The following is a 16722-nucleotide window of genomic DNA, read 5'->3' on the forward strand; positions in this document are numbered from 1 at the left end:
ATCATTTGGGTAAATGCACAGAATAGCAAAAACAATCCCTAGCAGAAAGAACAGAGCTGGAAGAATATCAGACTTCAAACTCTACTACAAAGCCATAGTAATCAAAACAGCTTGGTACTGGCACAAGAACAGACCTGAGGACCAATGGAATAGAACTGAAGACCCAGAAATGAACCCGCCGACCTATAGCCACCTAACCTTCAATAAGGGAGCTAAAAAAATAGAATGGAAGAAAGACAACCTCTTCAGAAATGGTGCTAGCAAAATTGGCTAAACACTAAATTTTAGTTTTAGAAAACAAATTAGATCCTTATCTATCATCCTGTACCAGAATCAACTCCAAATGGACCAAAGACCTCGAAGTCAAAGCAGATACCCTGAAAACTAATATTAGAGGAAGAAATAGGAGAAACCCTAGGTCTCCTTGGCACAGGCCAAAATTTTCTTAATAAAGACCCAGAAAGGTTGGACAAAAGGGATTGCATGAAACTGCAGAGCTTCTGCATAGCAAAGGACATAGCTAGTAAGATCAATAGAAAGCCCACAGACTGGGAGAAGATCTTCACTAGCCATACAACAGACAAGGGCCTCATATCTAAACTATACTTAGAACTCAAAAAATTAAATCCTCCAAAAACAAATCCTCAAAGAAACAACCATCCCATTAATAAGTGGGCTAAAGACTTAAAGAGAGACTTCTCTGAAGAGGAAATAAGAATGGCCAATAGATACATGAAGAAATGCTCAACTTCTCTGGCCATAAAAGAAATGCAAATTAAAACAACATTGAGATTCCATCTCACCCCAGTTAGAATGGCTACAATCAAATCTAATAACAACAGATGTTGGAAGGGATGTGGCTAAAAGGGAACCCTACTGCACTGTTTGTGGGAATGTAAACTTGTTCAGTCACTCTGGAAAGCAGTATGAAGGTTCCTCAAAAGACTCCACATAGAGCTCCCCTATGACCCAGCAATCACACTTCTGAGGATCATGTTTCAAAGCCAGCTCAGGCAGGGAAGTCTGTGAGACTTTTATCTCCAATTAACCACCCAAAAGCTGGAAATAGAGATGGAGTTCAAGTGGCCAAGTATCCTTGAGCAATAAAGTCAAGGAACAGTGCCCAAGCCCTGAGTTTAATCTCCAGTAGTATCAGTTAAAAAAAAAAAGTGGCAGGGGAAGGGGAGAACTTGATTCTTTTGTTTTACTTCAAAAACAGTATTCTTGGGACCGAAAGCAGGTCTCTTGGCTACTTTATATTCATGGAAGAGGGGCCTAGAGATCATACTTCTAGCTATTAGCCATTGGGTTTTGGCAGTCTAGCCTAGGCCTGCCTTCTGCCCAGTCTGCTGAGGGCAGGAAGACAGTATAGTCTCAGGTAGCACAGTACAAGCCTCTCCTTTTCTGCTGAAGGTTTTTCTATAATTTACTGTATTTCCCATAGTCATGTGACAGTTAACTTGTGAGAAATTAAACTTGGGGCTTTCTATCCTTGCACGATCAGATGGAACACTGACCTCGAAGTGAACCTTTTCTGATGTAAGAAGATAGCAGGATGGAATCACTTACTCTGTAACAGAGATACTTGCTTCCCTCTGTGAGAGCTGCTGAGCAGATGCTGCCAGAGAGCAGGATGCTAAGACAGAGCTCCCCAAGATGAACCACAGACCCTTGGGTTTATCTGTCAGCAGGCGGAGGGTCCTCAAAGCACTAAAAGTAGACTGACCTTATGACTTTATCATACCACTCTTGGGCATATATCTAAAGGAGTGAAAACCAAAGCATAAGAGAGATACCTCACATAACCATGAGTACTGTAGCTCTGTCCACAATAGCCAAACTGTAAAATCAGTCAAAGTGCCCAACAATCGATGAATAAAGAAAGCATCATGCATATTCAATTATACATGTACATGAACTTGTTTGGCAGACACTGTACACATGTATGGAATTATGAAACTCTATGAAACTCCTTCATATTATTAATGTATTCATTTAAAAAATGAATTTTTAAAAGAGTAAGAAGAATACAATGGACTTATTTCAGGATGAATGTAGTGTTTTCTTCTACACTAAACAAGACAAAACAAAACAAACAAAGAAAAAGGTAGAACTCAAGAGATGCTCTACAGCAAAACTTAAGACAAGATCAATAACTTAGTCTTGTTTGCCAATGCTGGCATTTGTGTGTGTGTGTGGGGGGGTGTGTGCGCGCGTGTGCGCACATACACGCACACGTGCACTGCTTGTAAGGCTTAAACTCAGGGCCTTGACACAGTCCCTGAGATTTTTTCTTAGTTCAAGGCTAGTGATCAGCTTTTTGGTAGTTTATTAGAGATAAGAGTCTCATGATCTTTTCTGCCCAGGCTGGCTTTGAACTGGGACCCTTTGATCTCAGCTTCCTGAGTAGCTAGGATTACAGGTATGAGCCACCAGTACAGAGCCAAAACTGTTTTTGACCAACTCCATAAAGAAGTTTCCAGCTAGAATCTCTGGGAGACTGAAAACTGAAGACTTCTTTGGTCAGTCAAACTGAGATCAAGAAACAGAATGCAAGTAATTTACAGCAGAAATACCAAGGGGCACTGCTCTAGCTGCTGGGAAGATACATGAACAAGCCCAACAGTATTTGGACAAATAAAAGGCTATAACATGAAAACAAAGGAGGATTAGCCAGGCGACGATGGCTCACGCCTATCATCCTAGCTATTCAGGAGGCTGAGATCTGAGGATCATGGTTCAAAGCCAGCCCGGGCAGAAAAGTCTGTGATATTCTTGTCTCCAATAAACCACTAGAAAGCCAGAGGTGGTGCCGTGGCTCAAGTGGTAGAGTACTCACCTTGAGCTGAAGAGCACAGGGATAGTGCCCAAGCCCAGAGTTGGAAAAAAAAAAGGAGGATTAAATTTCTAAAAAAAAAACTCAATGAAACATTTTGGGAATTTCATTGCATAAAGTGAGATATTCTTGCTCTACCTTCTCTCATTGTCAAGAAGTCATCAGTATCACGTTCTTGGAGCCCATTCTTGCTTAAAAATCTCATAGTCTTATTTGTTTTAAGTTACCAGGATTTAAAAGTCATATTGTATATATATACTTTCTACTCAATTCCTAAATGTTTAAAGTTGCCTTTGTGTTTATTTTCATGTTTGTGTAATATTCATGATTTCAATATTATTCTAATAAAATGTGAAAAGGCTGGACTAAAAAAGAACAACAACATAAAAAAACCACCTTCTTGAGTCATAATAACAGAATGCAACTGCTGATTTAACAATGTATTTAGTGTAAGGAAAAAAGAAGAAAAACAAAAGACAGACACACTTCCTGGGGATCTCTATTGTCTAGGACAGTGTTTCTGCATTTAATGCTGTCCATGTAGGGACTGGAGGACTAGTTGCTGAGACATTGCAAGGTGTTTAGCCCATCTACATCCTTTGCCTCTCCAACAAGTCAATGAAACACACCTAGGTGTGAGAACAGTAATAATATAAAAAAATGTCCCTGGTCATTGCCAAATATTCCCTGAAAGCAAACTACTGTGCCTATGAACCCCTGAGCAGAGAAAGAGTTAAGGCTCACATCTCACCACCCTCCTGCTGCCTGGCACACAATTAACCTTCTGTCTGAATTTGCTCAGTAAATGAATAAATGACTCAATGGCTTCCTTTCCTTAGGATGTTAAAAAAATGCTCCACTAAGACCAACTGTGTTCACTCCCATGCCTACAAGCAAAACATAAAAGATAGGTTTCTGTATTTCTTGAGACAAAGATACCAGAATCAGGCATTTAGAACAGTCCTTGGAATTGTGTGTTCTGTAGTCCTAAAAATCACTCACATAAAATTAATAACAGGTGTAGAGTTAACAGTTGATCAGGACTCTGATTGACATTTGTGAAGTCACCTGGACAAGCCACTTTCTTAGTATGCAGCCCAAGCTGTGTATTGCAGCATTGTTTTCATGGGTTCTGTAGGTTGTGAAGGGTTTATGCACAGTTATGATAGTGTCTTGTCATCAGGCTGGCCAAGAAAGCAAATTATAAACTTTAAGTTAGGTCCTGGTAAGCAGATCAGACACCCATGTACATGAGTCTCTATTCCAAAAAGTGTCTCCACTCTTGATTGTAATCCCTGACATGAATATGATTCCTTTGGATAAAAGTAATATGCTGATTGGTCTTGAAAAGACCCATTTAAAACAAAATTACTAGATTAATTAACCTGTCATTTTATGAACGAGCTCTTTTCAAATTAGGCATGTACTATTTGTGTTTGGTTCTCAAGTGTTCCCTAAAAGATCATACAATAAAGGCTTGGTTCCAACTAAAGGCAGTATTGGGAAGTGGTGGAAACGTTCAGAGGAGGGGCATAGTTAGAGGAAGTTAGGTAACTGGAAATGCAACCTAGCAGGGGACTTGAGGCCTCCTCCTACTTTTCTTCCTCCTCTTCTTCCCCATCTCTCTCTCTCTCTTTTCACTCTTTCTTCTTCCTTTTCTGTCTCCCCATCCTACTCTCTACCTCTCACACAACCCTTTCTTCCTGGCCCCATGAACCAGGCACTAAAGGTGGGTGCAGGAAATTAAATATGACTAATACAGAGATACTCGCTTCAAGGAGCAAATATTTGTAGATAGGCATCTGAACAAATAATCATAAAACACTGTGTACTAGACACAGAGTAAAGGTAGGTTCAAAGTGTTCCAAAAGTAAGGTAGAAGAAGCAACAAACTCAGAGAAGCCACACAAGGAACTCCAGGTCCTCTTTTTGCTCCATGGAGGCCATTAGATGAACAGGCTTTGCTCTGCCCCATGCTTTCTATGATGTTCTGCCACACTTCAGACTCAAAAACAATGGAATTAAGCAACCATAGAATGAAACTTCTGTGAGCCAAAAATAAACCTTTCCTCCTTTCAAGTTGATTTTTCTCTCCTATTCTGTCACAGTGACAGAAAGCTGACTCACAGGTGCCATCTGTGGAGCAATCGTAAATCGTAAGTGATTTACAGAGACCTAAGGAAAGAGACTTTGAGCAACTTCTTAAATAGCTTTCTCAGGAATCAAGTGATGTTTCAGATCAAGTATATTGTGTATCAGTGACAGCAAAGCTGCAATGAATGAAGTGGAGGAAGAGCTGAGGTCTGGAAATAAGGGACAGCAGGTCTCGGGAGGACATTCAGTGGAATGAGCCAACAGACAGGAGAATCAGCTGAGGCCTGAGGTCTGAGTGTGATGCTGAAAATGAATCTCACTAGTTTCCCAGTGTTTCTAAGGCTTCAACATAACAAATGGTGACAGTACACTGGATGAAGGACTAGCTTAGAGGCAGAGGCTCTTCCTTAAACCCAGAAAGACAGAAAATCCAAACTTCACTCCAAAATGTCTGGGCTCACAGTAATTGATATTAATAATAATAAAAATAATAATACCTGTACTCCACGTAACTTATGGTTTGCCTCAAACAGAACGTAATGGCAAAAATAATGAACTCTGGTGGCTGGGAAGGTGGCTCAGTGGTAGAGTGCTTGCCTTGCATGCATGAGGCCCTGGGTTCTATTCCTCAGCACCACATAAGCAAAAAGAAAAAAGCCGGAAGTGGTGCTGTAGCTCAAGTGGTAGAGCACTAGCCTTGAGCTGAAGAGCTGAGGGACAGGGCCCAGGCCCAGAGTTCAGGCCCCACGACCGGAACCACCCCCCAAAAAAAGAACTCTGGTGTAAAGTTGTAAGGAACCTTCAAGACACATGGAAAAAGATCAGTGCTGATACATTTGAGAGACCTGCCCAAGAGAAGACCTTTCCCTTACAAAGATGCAGGAGGTATCCACTCCCAGGCCTCCCACAGTAGCTCCACAGTTTACAGGCGTAAATCTGTGGCCAGCATCACCTGAGTAGGACAGCACCTTGGTTCCAGTCAGATCCTTCTGGGAATTTGGAATTGGGATATTGTGGCTGGTGTTAAAATATGTACACTAGAGTTTATCATAAGTCTTGTTCTGGAGAAAATTCTGGGCTAAGTTAAGATATTTCTATGAAGAGAGAGAACAGGATGCTGCTGCCCAGACTGCACAAGGGAATGAAGTGGCCACTGCAGCAAAAGGAGAGTGGGAAGGAAAGAGAAGAATAGAGAAAAGCAGGGATAGCAAGGACACAGAGAGGGAAGATGAGGCCTGCATGGAGGAAGTAGGTTGTTAGGTGTGTGATCTTCAAGTGGTAGTTTGGCATGGCCATTTCCTGAATTCTTGCTCTCTGCTTCTGTAACTTTCTTGAACCACAATAATATTGTGTCTCATCATGGGCACAGAATCAGTGGAGCCAAAGACCATGAATTAAAACTCTGAAACTGAGGGGCTGGGAAAGTGGCTCAGTGGTAGAGTGCTTGCCTTGCATGCATGAGGCCCTGGGTTTGATTCCTCAGCACCACATAAGCAGAAAAAGCCAGAAGTGGCGCTGTGGCTCGAGTGGTAGAGTGCTAGCCTTGAGCTGAAGAGCTGAGGGACAGCGCCCAGACCTAGAGTTCAAGCCCAGGACTGGCAAAAAACAAAAACAAAAAACAAAAAAAACAACAACTCTGAAATTGAGCTTTAATGTTTTTTTTCTCAAGTTGATTATGTCAAGTATTTAGTCTCCATAACACAAAGTCTGACTTACATATCATGTGAAAGCAGGATACCAGATATGTAAAAACATCTGACCATGATGAGAATCACTGTGGAGAAAAGCAAAGCAGGGGGGTAGAGGGTAGAGGAAAAGAGGATAGCCGAAGAATCAGGAGTACTGGGTAGAGTGAGGATAGGGTGTTTGACTGTTGGCATTCACACATTGTGGGCCTCTACTCTCCATTTTTATTCCATGTGGAGAGAAAGAGTATCCTGGAAGAGCTGGGGTGGAGGAGTGAATCTAGGAGGGAGAGTGATACAGACACATGCAGACTGGTCAGCCTGAGAATGATGCGGGCAGGGTAATAGAACTGCTGCTCAGAGTTCTCTGTTTCCCATGCCTGGATCATCATCAGCTACTCATCATCTGGTCTACCTGACTCTCTCTTTTCTCATGTAGTTGCATTCCTCTATATGTTAGGTTCCTTCCTCTTTCTATGCAGGATTGAGCTGAGCTCCTACTCCTCTTTGTGGCTTCCTGGTTAAGGGTGGCAGAACAAGCAGAGACTTCCCTTCTGTCCATGCCTTGCTTTCCTATTACTGGACTCCAAAACTACAGGAAGGTAAACTTCTGTTGCTTTAAGCCACCAAGTATGTGGCCATTGGTTATGACCAAGCTAGGAAATGAGGACAGTCCTCATAAACAACTTTTTCGTAAGCTGAAGCAAAGATGCATACAATAGCCTAAATCTAAAAAACGATCTTAATCATTTACCTATTTTTAAAACAGATGAGAACCATTTGCCTACATGCTAATAGATATTAAAAGAATTTAGTCATCAGGATTTATTTCATTCTGATAAGTCTATTTAACAAGAAAAGATGAAAGAGAAACATGAAGATGTGAGGGCAGAAAACAAGAAATATACAGAGAAAACCAAAGGCATAAACAACAGAAGTGAGAGATGTAAATAGGATGAATAATAAAGTAATAAAAAAGTTACACCAAATTCATACTCATTACCAAGTGCCAGAGACCTGATAACTGATTAACATGTATTCTTTTGTTGTTTCTGTTTTGTTTTCTGCTGGCACTGGAGCTTGAACTCAGGGCCTGGGTATGGTACCTTAGCATTTTCTGCTCAAGGCAGAAGTTGCTCTACAACTTAAGCCACACCTTTACTTCTGGCTGTTTTGATGGTTAATTGGAATCAAGAGTCTCACAGAGGGGCTGGGAAGGTGGCTCAGTGGTAGAGTGCTTGCCTTGCATTCATGAGGCCCTAGGTTCGATTCCTCAGCACCACATAAGCAAAAAGAAAAAAAGCCAGAAGTGGCGCTGTGTGTGACTCAAGTGGTAGAGTGCTAGGCTTGAGCTGAAGAGCTGAGGGACAGCACCCAGGCCCAGAGTTCAGGCCCCACAACCGGACCCCCCCCCCAAAAAAAAAGAGTCTCACAGACTTTCCTACCTACGCTGGCTTTGAACCTCCATCATCTGATTGCAGCTTCCTGAGTAGCTAGGATTATAGGCACCAGCCACTGGTACCTGGGATAAACCATCCCTCTTAAGAGATGAGGAGGAGCCGGGCGCTGGTGGCTCACGCCTGTAATCCTAGCTACTCAGGAGGCTGAGATCTGAGGATCGCGGTTCAAAGCCAGCCCGGGCAGGAGAGGCCGTGAGACCGTGAGACTCCTATCTCCAATAAACCACCAGAAAACCGGAAGTGGCGCTGTTGCTCAAGTGGTAGAGCGCTCGCCTTGAGCTGAAGAGCTGAGGGACAGCGCCCAGGCCCAGAGTTCAAGCCCCACGGCCGACAAAAAAAAAAAAAAAAAAAAAGAGATGAGGAGGAGCAGGCCCAGACATCATCTGTGCAGCTACACTACCTCATCATGTTCTAAGATGGGCAGAGAGGACAGTCACCCAGGTGATTGGGGCTTTAAAGTTTTCTGTCCTGAAGTAATTCGGAGGTCATTGGGACGGTCCATTAGAAAGTCTCCTAGCTAGCAGAGGAATGTAGTTAATGTATTTTGCTCTTGACAGGCAATTTTCATTTTAGAGTCTGTTAATTTCACCATCGCCTCAACAAATGCTTCTTTGCCCTAGAAAATTCAGGCTTTTCATGAGCAAATATTGTGTAAAGTTGCAAAGTGTAGAATGATTACAAGAAATAATCTGTCCACCAAATCTTTTGTCCTCTGAATTTTTCTAGACTTTGTTGGAAAAGCAAGCACAGGAGATAAGCACTATGCTTAGGAGAAATTAATGGCTAGGAACTTCAGATTCCCAATCTATATAATGTTGTGAGTATCTATTCATTCATCATGAAAAAGTTGCTAGGTAGTGCAAGGGAGAAGAACTTCACTTGAGGGAATAGGCCAAGAATCTCATTATGGAATCAAACAATAAGCTCCTCTGGCAGATTAGAACCTCTGTAAAGATTATAGACAAAAAAAGATTATAGACAAAAAAAGATTATAGACAGACACTGATCAGTATGCACTGTACTTATAGACTTGAAACACCTCTGTACAATTACTTAAAAATAATAAAAACTGGAAAAGAATGTAAATAGGAGTAAACAAAGCCTAGTAGTTGATAAACATGAAGATGGCATTATTAATTCTTTTTACTGAACACTTACTCTATGCTTTATATATAATATCAAAAGTAACCTGAATTACAACCGCAATTTTTCAATAAAAATATTCAAAGTCAACATCAATAATATGCCAATATAAAACAGACACATAAAATACAAATTCCAGCCGGGCGCTGGAGGCTTATGCTTATAATCCTAGCTACTCAGGAGGCTGAGATCTGAGGATCACAGTTCAAAGCCAGCCCCGGCAGGAAATTCCGTAAGACTCTTATCTCTAATAAACTGCTAGAAAATCGGAAGTGGTACTGTGGCTCAAGTGGTAGAGCACTCGCCTTGAGCTGAAGAGTGCAGGGACAGCACCCAGGCCCAGAGTTCAAGCCCCACGACTGACAAAAAACAAAAACAAAAAAACAAATTCCAAGCAGATGGATTATGAGTGGCTTGTTCCTAAACTCATACACCTGTATTTATAGCATGAACCTGTCTTTAGACTAGTCTTTAAAGACTATGCAAAGATTCCATTTATAGCTAGAGGCAAAGAGAGGGAAAGAACGTGAGGGTAGAATGGACAGGAATGACAGAGAGTGGTAGCAGCCACATTCAAGGACATTGACACACACAGTACTACTGAAAGCCATAGCTACTCCAGGGTCTGCTAAGTTTCAAAGCTATTGGTTTAAAAACATGGAAGAGCCATGCTTCTGTCTGATTTATTTATCCCTCTTAAACAACTTGTCCATTCTCTGTGTTTTCTTCTTTCAATAGTTGGAAGTTATAAGAGGTCACATGGCGTAAAGACTGAATTCTTATGTAAACATTTTTAAAGTTGCTGTTTCAATGACAAATATTTAATATATCACATATTTTCAGTGTTAAATATTTAGTCTAGCAAATTGAAGAAATAGGACCCAACTAGCTTTTTTGTTTTAAAATGTCCTACAGATTAATTTCTCATTAAGAGATTGAGGATTAAAAAGACTAACATTGATTTGAAAGTTATCACACATAAACTAAATTTGCTTGTGTGTTTTTGACATCAACTCAAGTGCAGTAGATACATACAGAATCATTTCACACAACAGTATGGTAAGGGCTTAATTATAAGGGTACTGCAAAGCCAAACTAACTTTGATTTTTGAGAGGAAGGAAAAGGTTTACAAGTCCAAGAAGATCCACCCTTTCATACTTGGTAGTACATTCACAGGATACAAAAGTCAGGCATTTTGGCCAAAAAGTCAGAAAAATATTTTCTTAAGCAAAACCAAAATTAATGAGGATGAAAATAGAAAACAGGAAGGAGGAAACAAATGACTTTTTATGCTGTAAGTAAGAAATGTAACTGTTTGGTGATGGGAAAAATATCAAGTCTTGGCATGGAAGAGATCCTATTTTAACCTAATTCTTTACCCTGATGTTAAGGTGCAGGGGTGAATAATTTCATTCCGCAGTTTAAGGATAGCTTGCAAATGCCTGAAGCAACTTGCTTTCTAGAAACTGAAACAGGAAAACGAACAAGTCTAATATGAAAGTGTGTTTTATAGAAGGATGGGGAAAACAGCAGGAGAAAAATCAGTTTCCCTCATCACTTTGAAGAGTTATCTCATTCCAACCATCACTCAAGCTTCTGATCCTGAAGGACCTGAGCGTTTAACAGAAGGCATTCCCACTGTTTCCTCTGCTTATTCTTTTCTTCCTAGCTCCTTCATCTCCAGTCTTTCACATGTCCAAATTGTCAGCGCATTTGCTTGGATGAGTCTCTAACTTCATCTTGTCTCTTGCCCTTGCCAGTGACTCAAGCTGGGCAAGTTGGTATCAGCTGCCTTACCAGCACTTTTGATGTTACACAATGGGGCCAAGGAAGCAGGTCATAATTTTTGGATGAAAAGGGCAGATCCTATCTCCAAGAGCAGGTCTAAAGTGGAGATAACACGTGAGAAAATCCACTTAAATTCCCTCTAGGTCTCCCTATCTTTTTTGTTTGGTCTGGTGAGCAGGGCCCATTTGGCCAGGCTGCCCCTGAACTAGACTACACACAGAAGCCCCTGGGGGGGATTCTCTAATCTCCATTTACTTTCACAACTATCTGCATGGAAACAAAGGGAGTGAGCTAGCTGTCGTAAAAACAAAAGACAAAACATAAAATGTAAACGGCCAATGTTTTCACTTGCTCAGAGATGGCAGTGTTCTTACTGCTCTTCTGAGTGGAAAAGTACTGCAAGGCTTTTCCTCAGAACATCTCTGAATGCCACTCACTGGGCATGCCCTGTTTTTCTTTCACTGGACACAGGAAGATAAAGCAGACCTGATTCCCTAATACATATATTTAGGTAGGTGTTTCCAGGCAAAAGCATGGAACAATTTGCTTTCTAAGGCCTCCAGTTTGAATTGAGGCACAGCAACAGTGGTTAAGTTTGCAGCTAAATATGGAAAACAATTGCTGTCTCTTGCTTTTATCACCAGTGATCAGATGGAAACGCCACACAACCCTGCACCCACCCTGCACCCCTAGAAGCAAGGATGCAGAACCTTACCTTGAAGTTGTGTGTCTTCTCATAGTTGAAATGGTTGTCATTGTGTGTGAGGGCGGCCCTTCGAACCAGGGAGGAGATCTGTGAACAGGCAAAGATCTTGAGAGGGGGCCAAAGAAAGACACTTTTCACCCCTACCTTCACCCCCAACGCCACAGCCAGCAGCTCTTGGCGTTTCCTGCTTGGCTTCGATTTCCGAACTATGGCACATTTTTTCTCATTTTCCAGCCACAGTTCCTGGGAGAACATAGTGCTTGGATCTCAGATCTTTCTAGTTTTCCTTTTGGATCCTGGGCAGCTCTGGACTGTCCGTGCTTTTGAGTCACACAGCTAATGTTAGGCAGCAGATTTGAGGCAGCTGTGTCCTGTCTGCAGAGGCCTCAGGCATGTGACCTGAAAGGGCTGGTTTGAGTGATGGAGGAGGCTTTGCTGCTCAATAGAGATGGGCCTGCTTTGTGCTATTTCTTAAGGCTGGCATGTGCCTGGAACAATAGTGCACATTCATATGCGCAGCAACCCCCCAGAAGCCATATCTACTCAGCCACTGAAGATCCAAGAAGGCAGCAGGGGAAGGCAACATCATTGCAAAGGAAAAACCTCTTAATTATGAGCACATCTCTGTCTGTCACACACACACACACACACACACACACACACACACACACACACACACACACACACACACACACACACACACACACACACACACACACACACACACACACACACACACACCTGGGTTACCCCTGATGTTCAAAGTCGGAAGCTATATCCAATTATTCTGGGTCTCTGAACCCTGTCCTCAGCTGAACTCCCCAGCAGATTAGACCTTAAACCCCCAGTGATTGTTTAATCTTGTAGGGATAAAGCTTCATCCCTTAAAAAAAATCTATGCCAGTACTTGAAAGCTCCATCTTTATTCTGATGCATATATTAAATTGGAACCACCTGAGCATGGATAAGGCCATTGTAGAAGAGCAAAGCCCTTCAGCTCTGGCTTCTACAGTTCAGTTACAGAATAAGAGGCAGTATGTCTTGCTAGGATCACGCCCATGTTTCCGCTTCTCCCTTTCCTCCCACAATTCCCTTTTATTTCCCACAAAGACAATTCCCTAACTCAAACTGCAACATCACAGTTGTTTTTCTTCCCAACAACTCTGATGCTCATTCTGTTCATCTTGCCTCAGCCTATCCAAATAGCTTTTCCTGCTTGTAAAAACATTATTCATTTGATGGATTGCTTTTATTCTCAGATTTCTTCACTAATAAAAGTAGGGAAAGTGTAATGTCTTGAGAGTGCTCTTGATCTGTTAGTGGACTTTACTACAGCTAATGTCAGTTGGTAAGATCAAACTACGAAGAATGCAGCTGGCTGGAACATTGTGGATATAGATAGTCCATAAATTTCATTCTATCTACTATGAGACATAGCTCCATAACTCATTAATGCCCTTCCAAACAACCTACCTGAGTAACAGAGGATCCATCCTTTCCTTGTGTATGAGAAATCTATTCTCCACTATACCATCTTGTTATCTTCAATCATAAATGGCAGCCTAGTTTTATGTTGAACATGATAGCTAATGTTGTGCCATATGATGCACAGAATGCATTAAATGCACTTACTTAGGTAATCTTCAGCACATGGCTCCAAGGGCCAAGGTTTTATATCCCTTTTAATGGCTGAAGAGATTGAGGCTCTGAGAAGTTAAATAATGTCCCCAAGGTCATGCAGAGCCAGTGCTATAATGCCAAACAACTTCAAGTAGCATCTGATTTCTAAACACTGTCCTATCACATCTGTCATGTTTTATTTGAAACACTGGTCAAGTCTCCCCAAATTCTTCTCCCACTGTAACTCAGAGCCTACCTTAGAATACAGGTGCACAATGCTTTCCTCTCTGCCTGGAATATGCTAATACTTCTCCTGGCTTAAGTATGTCCTAGCATTGTGGGTTTTTTTTTTCATGAACTTATCCCAGTATATACACTTACCTTATTTTCCTATACAAATCTTACAAAAATCTCTGACATAGTAAACTTGCACCCTTTATAGTTTGCTCTGTCCTGGAAAGTATTTCAACACCATTTTTACATGTTTACATTTCACCCAAACTACCCAACTTCACCCTTGGAAATCACAATATTTTACCTACACATTTCTGATACCACCACTGCCTTATATTAGAGCAATTGGTAATAGGTCTTTCTCCCCATGGCAAGCAAACTCATTGTGACATGCCTATGCATAATTCAGTTTGTTTCCTTCCTAAATGGAATCTCATAAGATTCCTCTCCTTAGTAGCAGCTAAGTAAGATGCTTGGGAAGAGCTGGGCACTGAAATCCTCACTACTCAGGAGGCTGAAATCTAAGCATCATGATTTAAAGTTAGACCAGACAGAGAAGTCCATGAGACTCTTATCTCTAAGTAACCAGCCAAAAAATCTGCAAGTGGAGTTGTAGATCAAGTGATAGAATGTCAGACTTGAACAACAAAAAAAAAAATAAGAAAAAAACCAAATGAGTTCAAACCCCAATAACAGCATACACACACAGAATACTTGGAAAGCCTTTACATACATAGGAAGCCAGAGGTTTAGAAGAAGATGGATACAGCATGTGTCTTCCACTATATTCTCAGTTCATCATTTCCCATACACCAACTTCCAAATACCTGAACTTTCTAAGTTTTGCCCTCTGGGTGGTTTCATTTGACTCCTTAGTCCTGACTTTGACCCTGAAAGGGACTAAGCAGAGGCTTGGCATACCTAGAAAAGGCTTAAGCCTGAAGGTAAAAAAAAAAAAAAGATGGAGCTGAGAAATGAGATCTTTTTTGAAAACTTCACTGTTAACAAATTCAGAAAGACTTTTTGATGGTTGACCAGTCACATTGTTAGAAAAACTCTATAACATTAGTTTCTGATCTGATAAACTAACTCTTTAAATAACAGAGGATCTCTTTTTCGTTTTTGTATATGGGTAGTTGAATACAAGAGATTTAGTATTTTCTCTTACTTCTGTGCCTTTACTTATAATAAGTAATTTTTATATCTACTGGTGACAGTGATTTCTTTTTGAGATATTGATTCAATAGCATTCACCCAAACACAAGATACATTCAGCCACGGGCAGGAACCACACACTGTTCTCTGGTGTCTTCCACAGGGGCTGTTAGCACTGGAATAGGCATGACAGTGAATACTGAGTGTGACCTGGTGTGACCCTCTTATTACAGAAAAATGATTACAAGAATCTCTTGGTAAAATCTTCCCTCTTTGAGAACACACTCTCACACAGAGCTCTTCTTTATCTAAGTCCCTCAAGAACAGCTCCTTGGTCCCCTTTACATCCTCTACAATGTCAAAGGCAGTATTCTCAATACACAGTGGATATGCAGTCCTTTTGCTGATGTTCTCACAGAAAATTTTACCTGGCCTACTTTTATCTATACATTCATGAAATGAAGCATATTTCTCTACATGTTTTATTTAAACTAGGGGTTTTCCTAAGGACTGCTGATATTTGAGCTAGACTATTCCTTGTTTCAGAGGCTGTTCTGTTCATTGAATAATTGCCTCTTCTTACTAGATGTCAATTGAGCCCCCAACTGTGATCTCTTGGACTGTCTCCAGATATGGTCAAATGCTACCTGGAAGGCAACAGTGCCTCTAGTTGAGAGTAACTGAGTTACGTTAATAACAAATATTTATAGTGCTATTACTGTGTGCTAGATATTATGCTAACCATCTTGAATATTTTGACTCAGGTAGGATTTAAAATGCTACAAGGTGAGCTCTGTTGCAGTTACCTCTGGGTTACAGATGAAGGCCTGGAAACAGAGCTCAAACCATAATAAGGTCGTACAGGTGGTAAGTGTCACTATTAGCTACATCTAATTACCTACTGTGGTAAATACATATAACATAAAATTTACCATTATACCCATGTTCACTTATAATCTGGTTATATTTAGTATATTCACAATATTCTTCAACCATTATCACTGTCTAGTTTCAGAACATTTCATCAGCTCAAATTGATCACCTGTGCCCAGAAGAAGTCACGCCTTAGCCCCTTTTCTCCCTAGCCCATGGTAACCAGAATCATGGTTTTTTTCTCTATATAAACTAAGGGTATTGTGAATATTTATTACCTAAGAACCACACAATATGGGATTTTTGTGTGTCTGTTTCTTCCACTTTACATTATGTTTCAAGGTTCTTTTAAGTCATCATGTTCATCATAACTTTTTCCTTTTTCCTGATGAATAGTAATTCATTGTATAGATATACAAGATTTGTTGATTCACTCAGCATGTGATAGACTTTTGGCCTTTTTCACCTTTGCCTATTGGAAATACTGCTACAAAAAGCATACTGGTATAAAGTTTTTTTTTAAAAAAACATCTGTTTTTAATTTTTCTGGGCATATGTAAAATCTATCAAAGTGACCTCTCATTTCAATAATACTGATATTTAAAATTATCCAGTAGTTAAGTATCAATTACTATTCCTAGCCTATTCGTAAAGAGGCACTTTTACTCTCCCAGACTCCCCTGCAGAAGCTGGCACTACTAAAGATGCCATGGAAAGCTCACGAGACTAAAAATAAATGATGCGATAAACTCAGTACTTATTTTTTTTCTTATTTACAAGGGTTGGGATTCTGCTTTCTAATTCCTCTAACTTCTCTCCTTCCTTTCTTTGAATAAGATCCTAAATATGAGCGTCAGATAACAAGAAGAAGAAATGATGTGAGGTGACCCAAGCCTTAGGCTGGGTTAATGAGTGAGTTGACCAGGGTAAACAGAGATGGGGCCTGTGCATTATCCAAAAAATGGTATGGGAGCAGGAAGAGGCCTGCCTGTCTACCAGCTCTGATATTAATAACCCAGTACCAGGTGGCTCTTCCCACCTGGCTTCTGGCAAGACCTCTTAGCCTCTAGGCAGAACCAACAGCTGCATTAGTAGTATTTAGTAGAATTTTCTAAAAGGTGCTTTGT

General features: G+C 40.8%; 1 protein-coding gene across 1 annotated transcript in view; it reads right to left on the bottom strand.

Annotated features, from left to right (window-relative positions):
• Nucleotides 1-16722, bottom strand: part of Chn2 (chimerin 2) — a 336451-nt gene that overhangs the window by 29603 nt on the left and 290126 nt on the right. Inside the window, exon 7 of the mRNA XM_069996025.1 lies at nt 11723-11800. Within this exon, the coding sequence (XP_069852126.1) occupies nt 11723-11800 (78 nt within the window). The remainder of the gene's footprint in view (nt 1-11722; nt 11801-16722) is intronic.

The sequence above is a fragment of the Dipodomys merriami genome, unplaced genomic scaffold, assembly GCF_024711535.1.
Source record: "Dipodomys merriami isolate MVZ:Mamm:240054 unplaced genomic scaffold, mDipMer1.0.p SCAF_5, whole genome shotgun sequence".
In the NCBI taxonomy this organism is placed as follows: Eukaryota; Metazoa; Chordata; class Mammalia; order Rodentia; family Heteromyidae; genus Dipodomys; species Dipodomys merriami.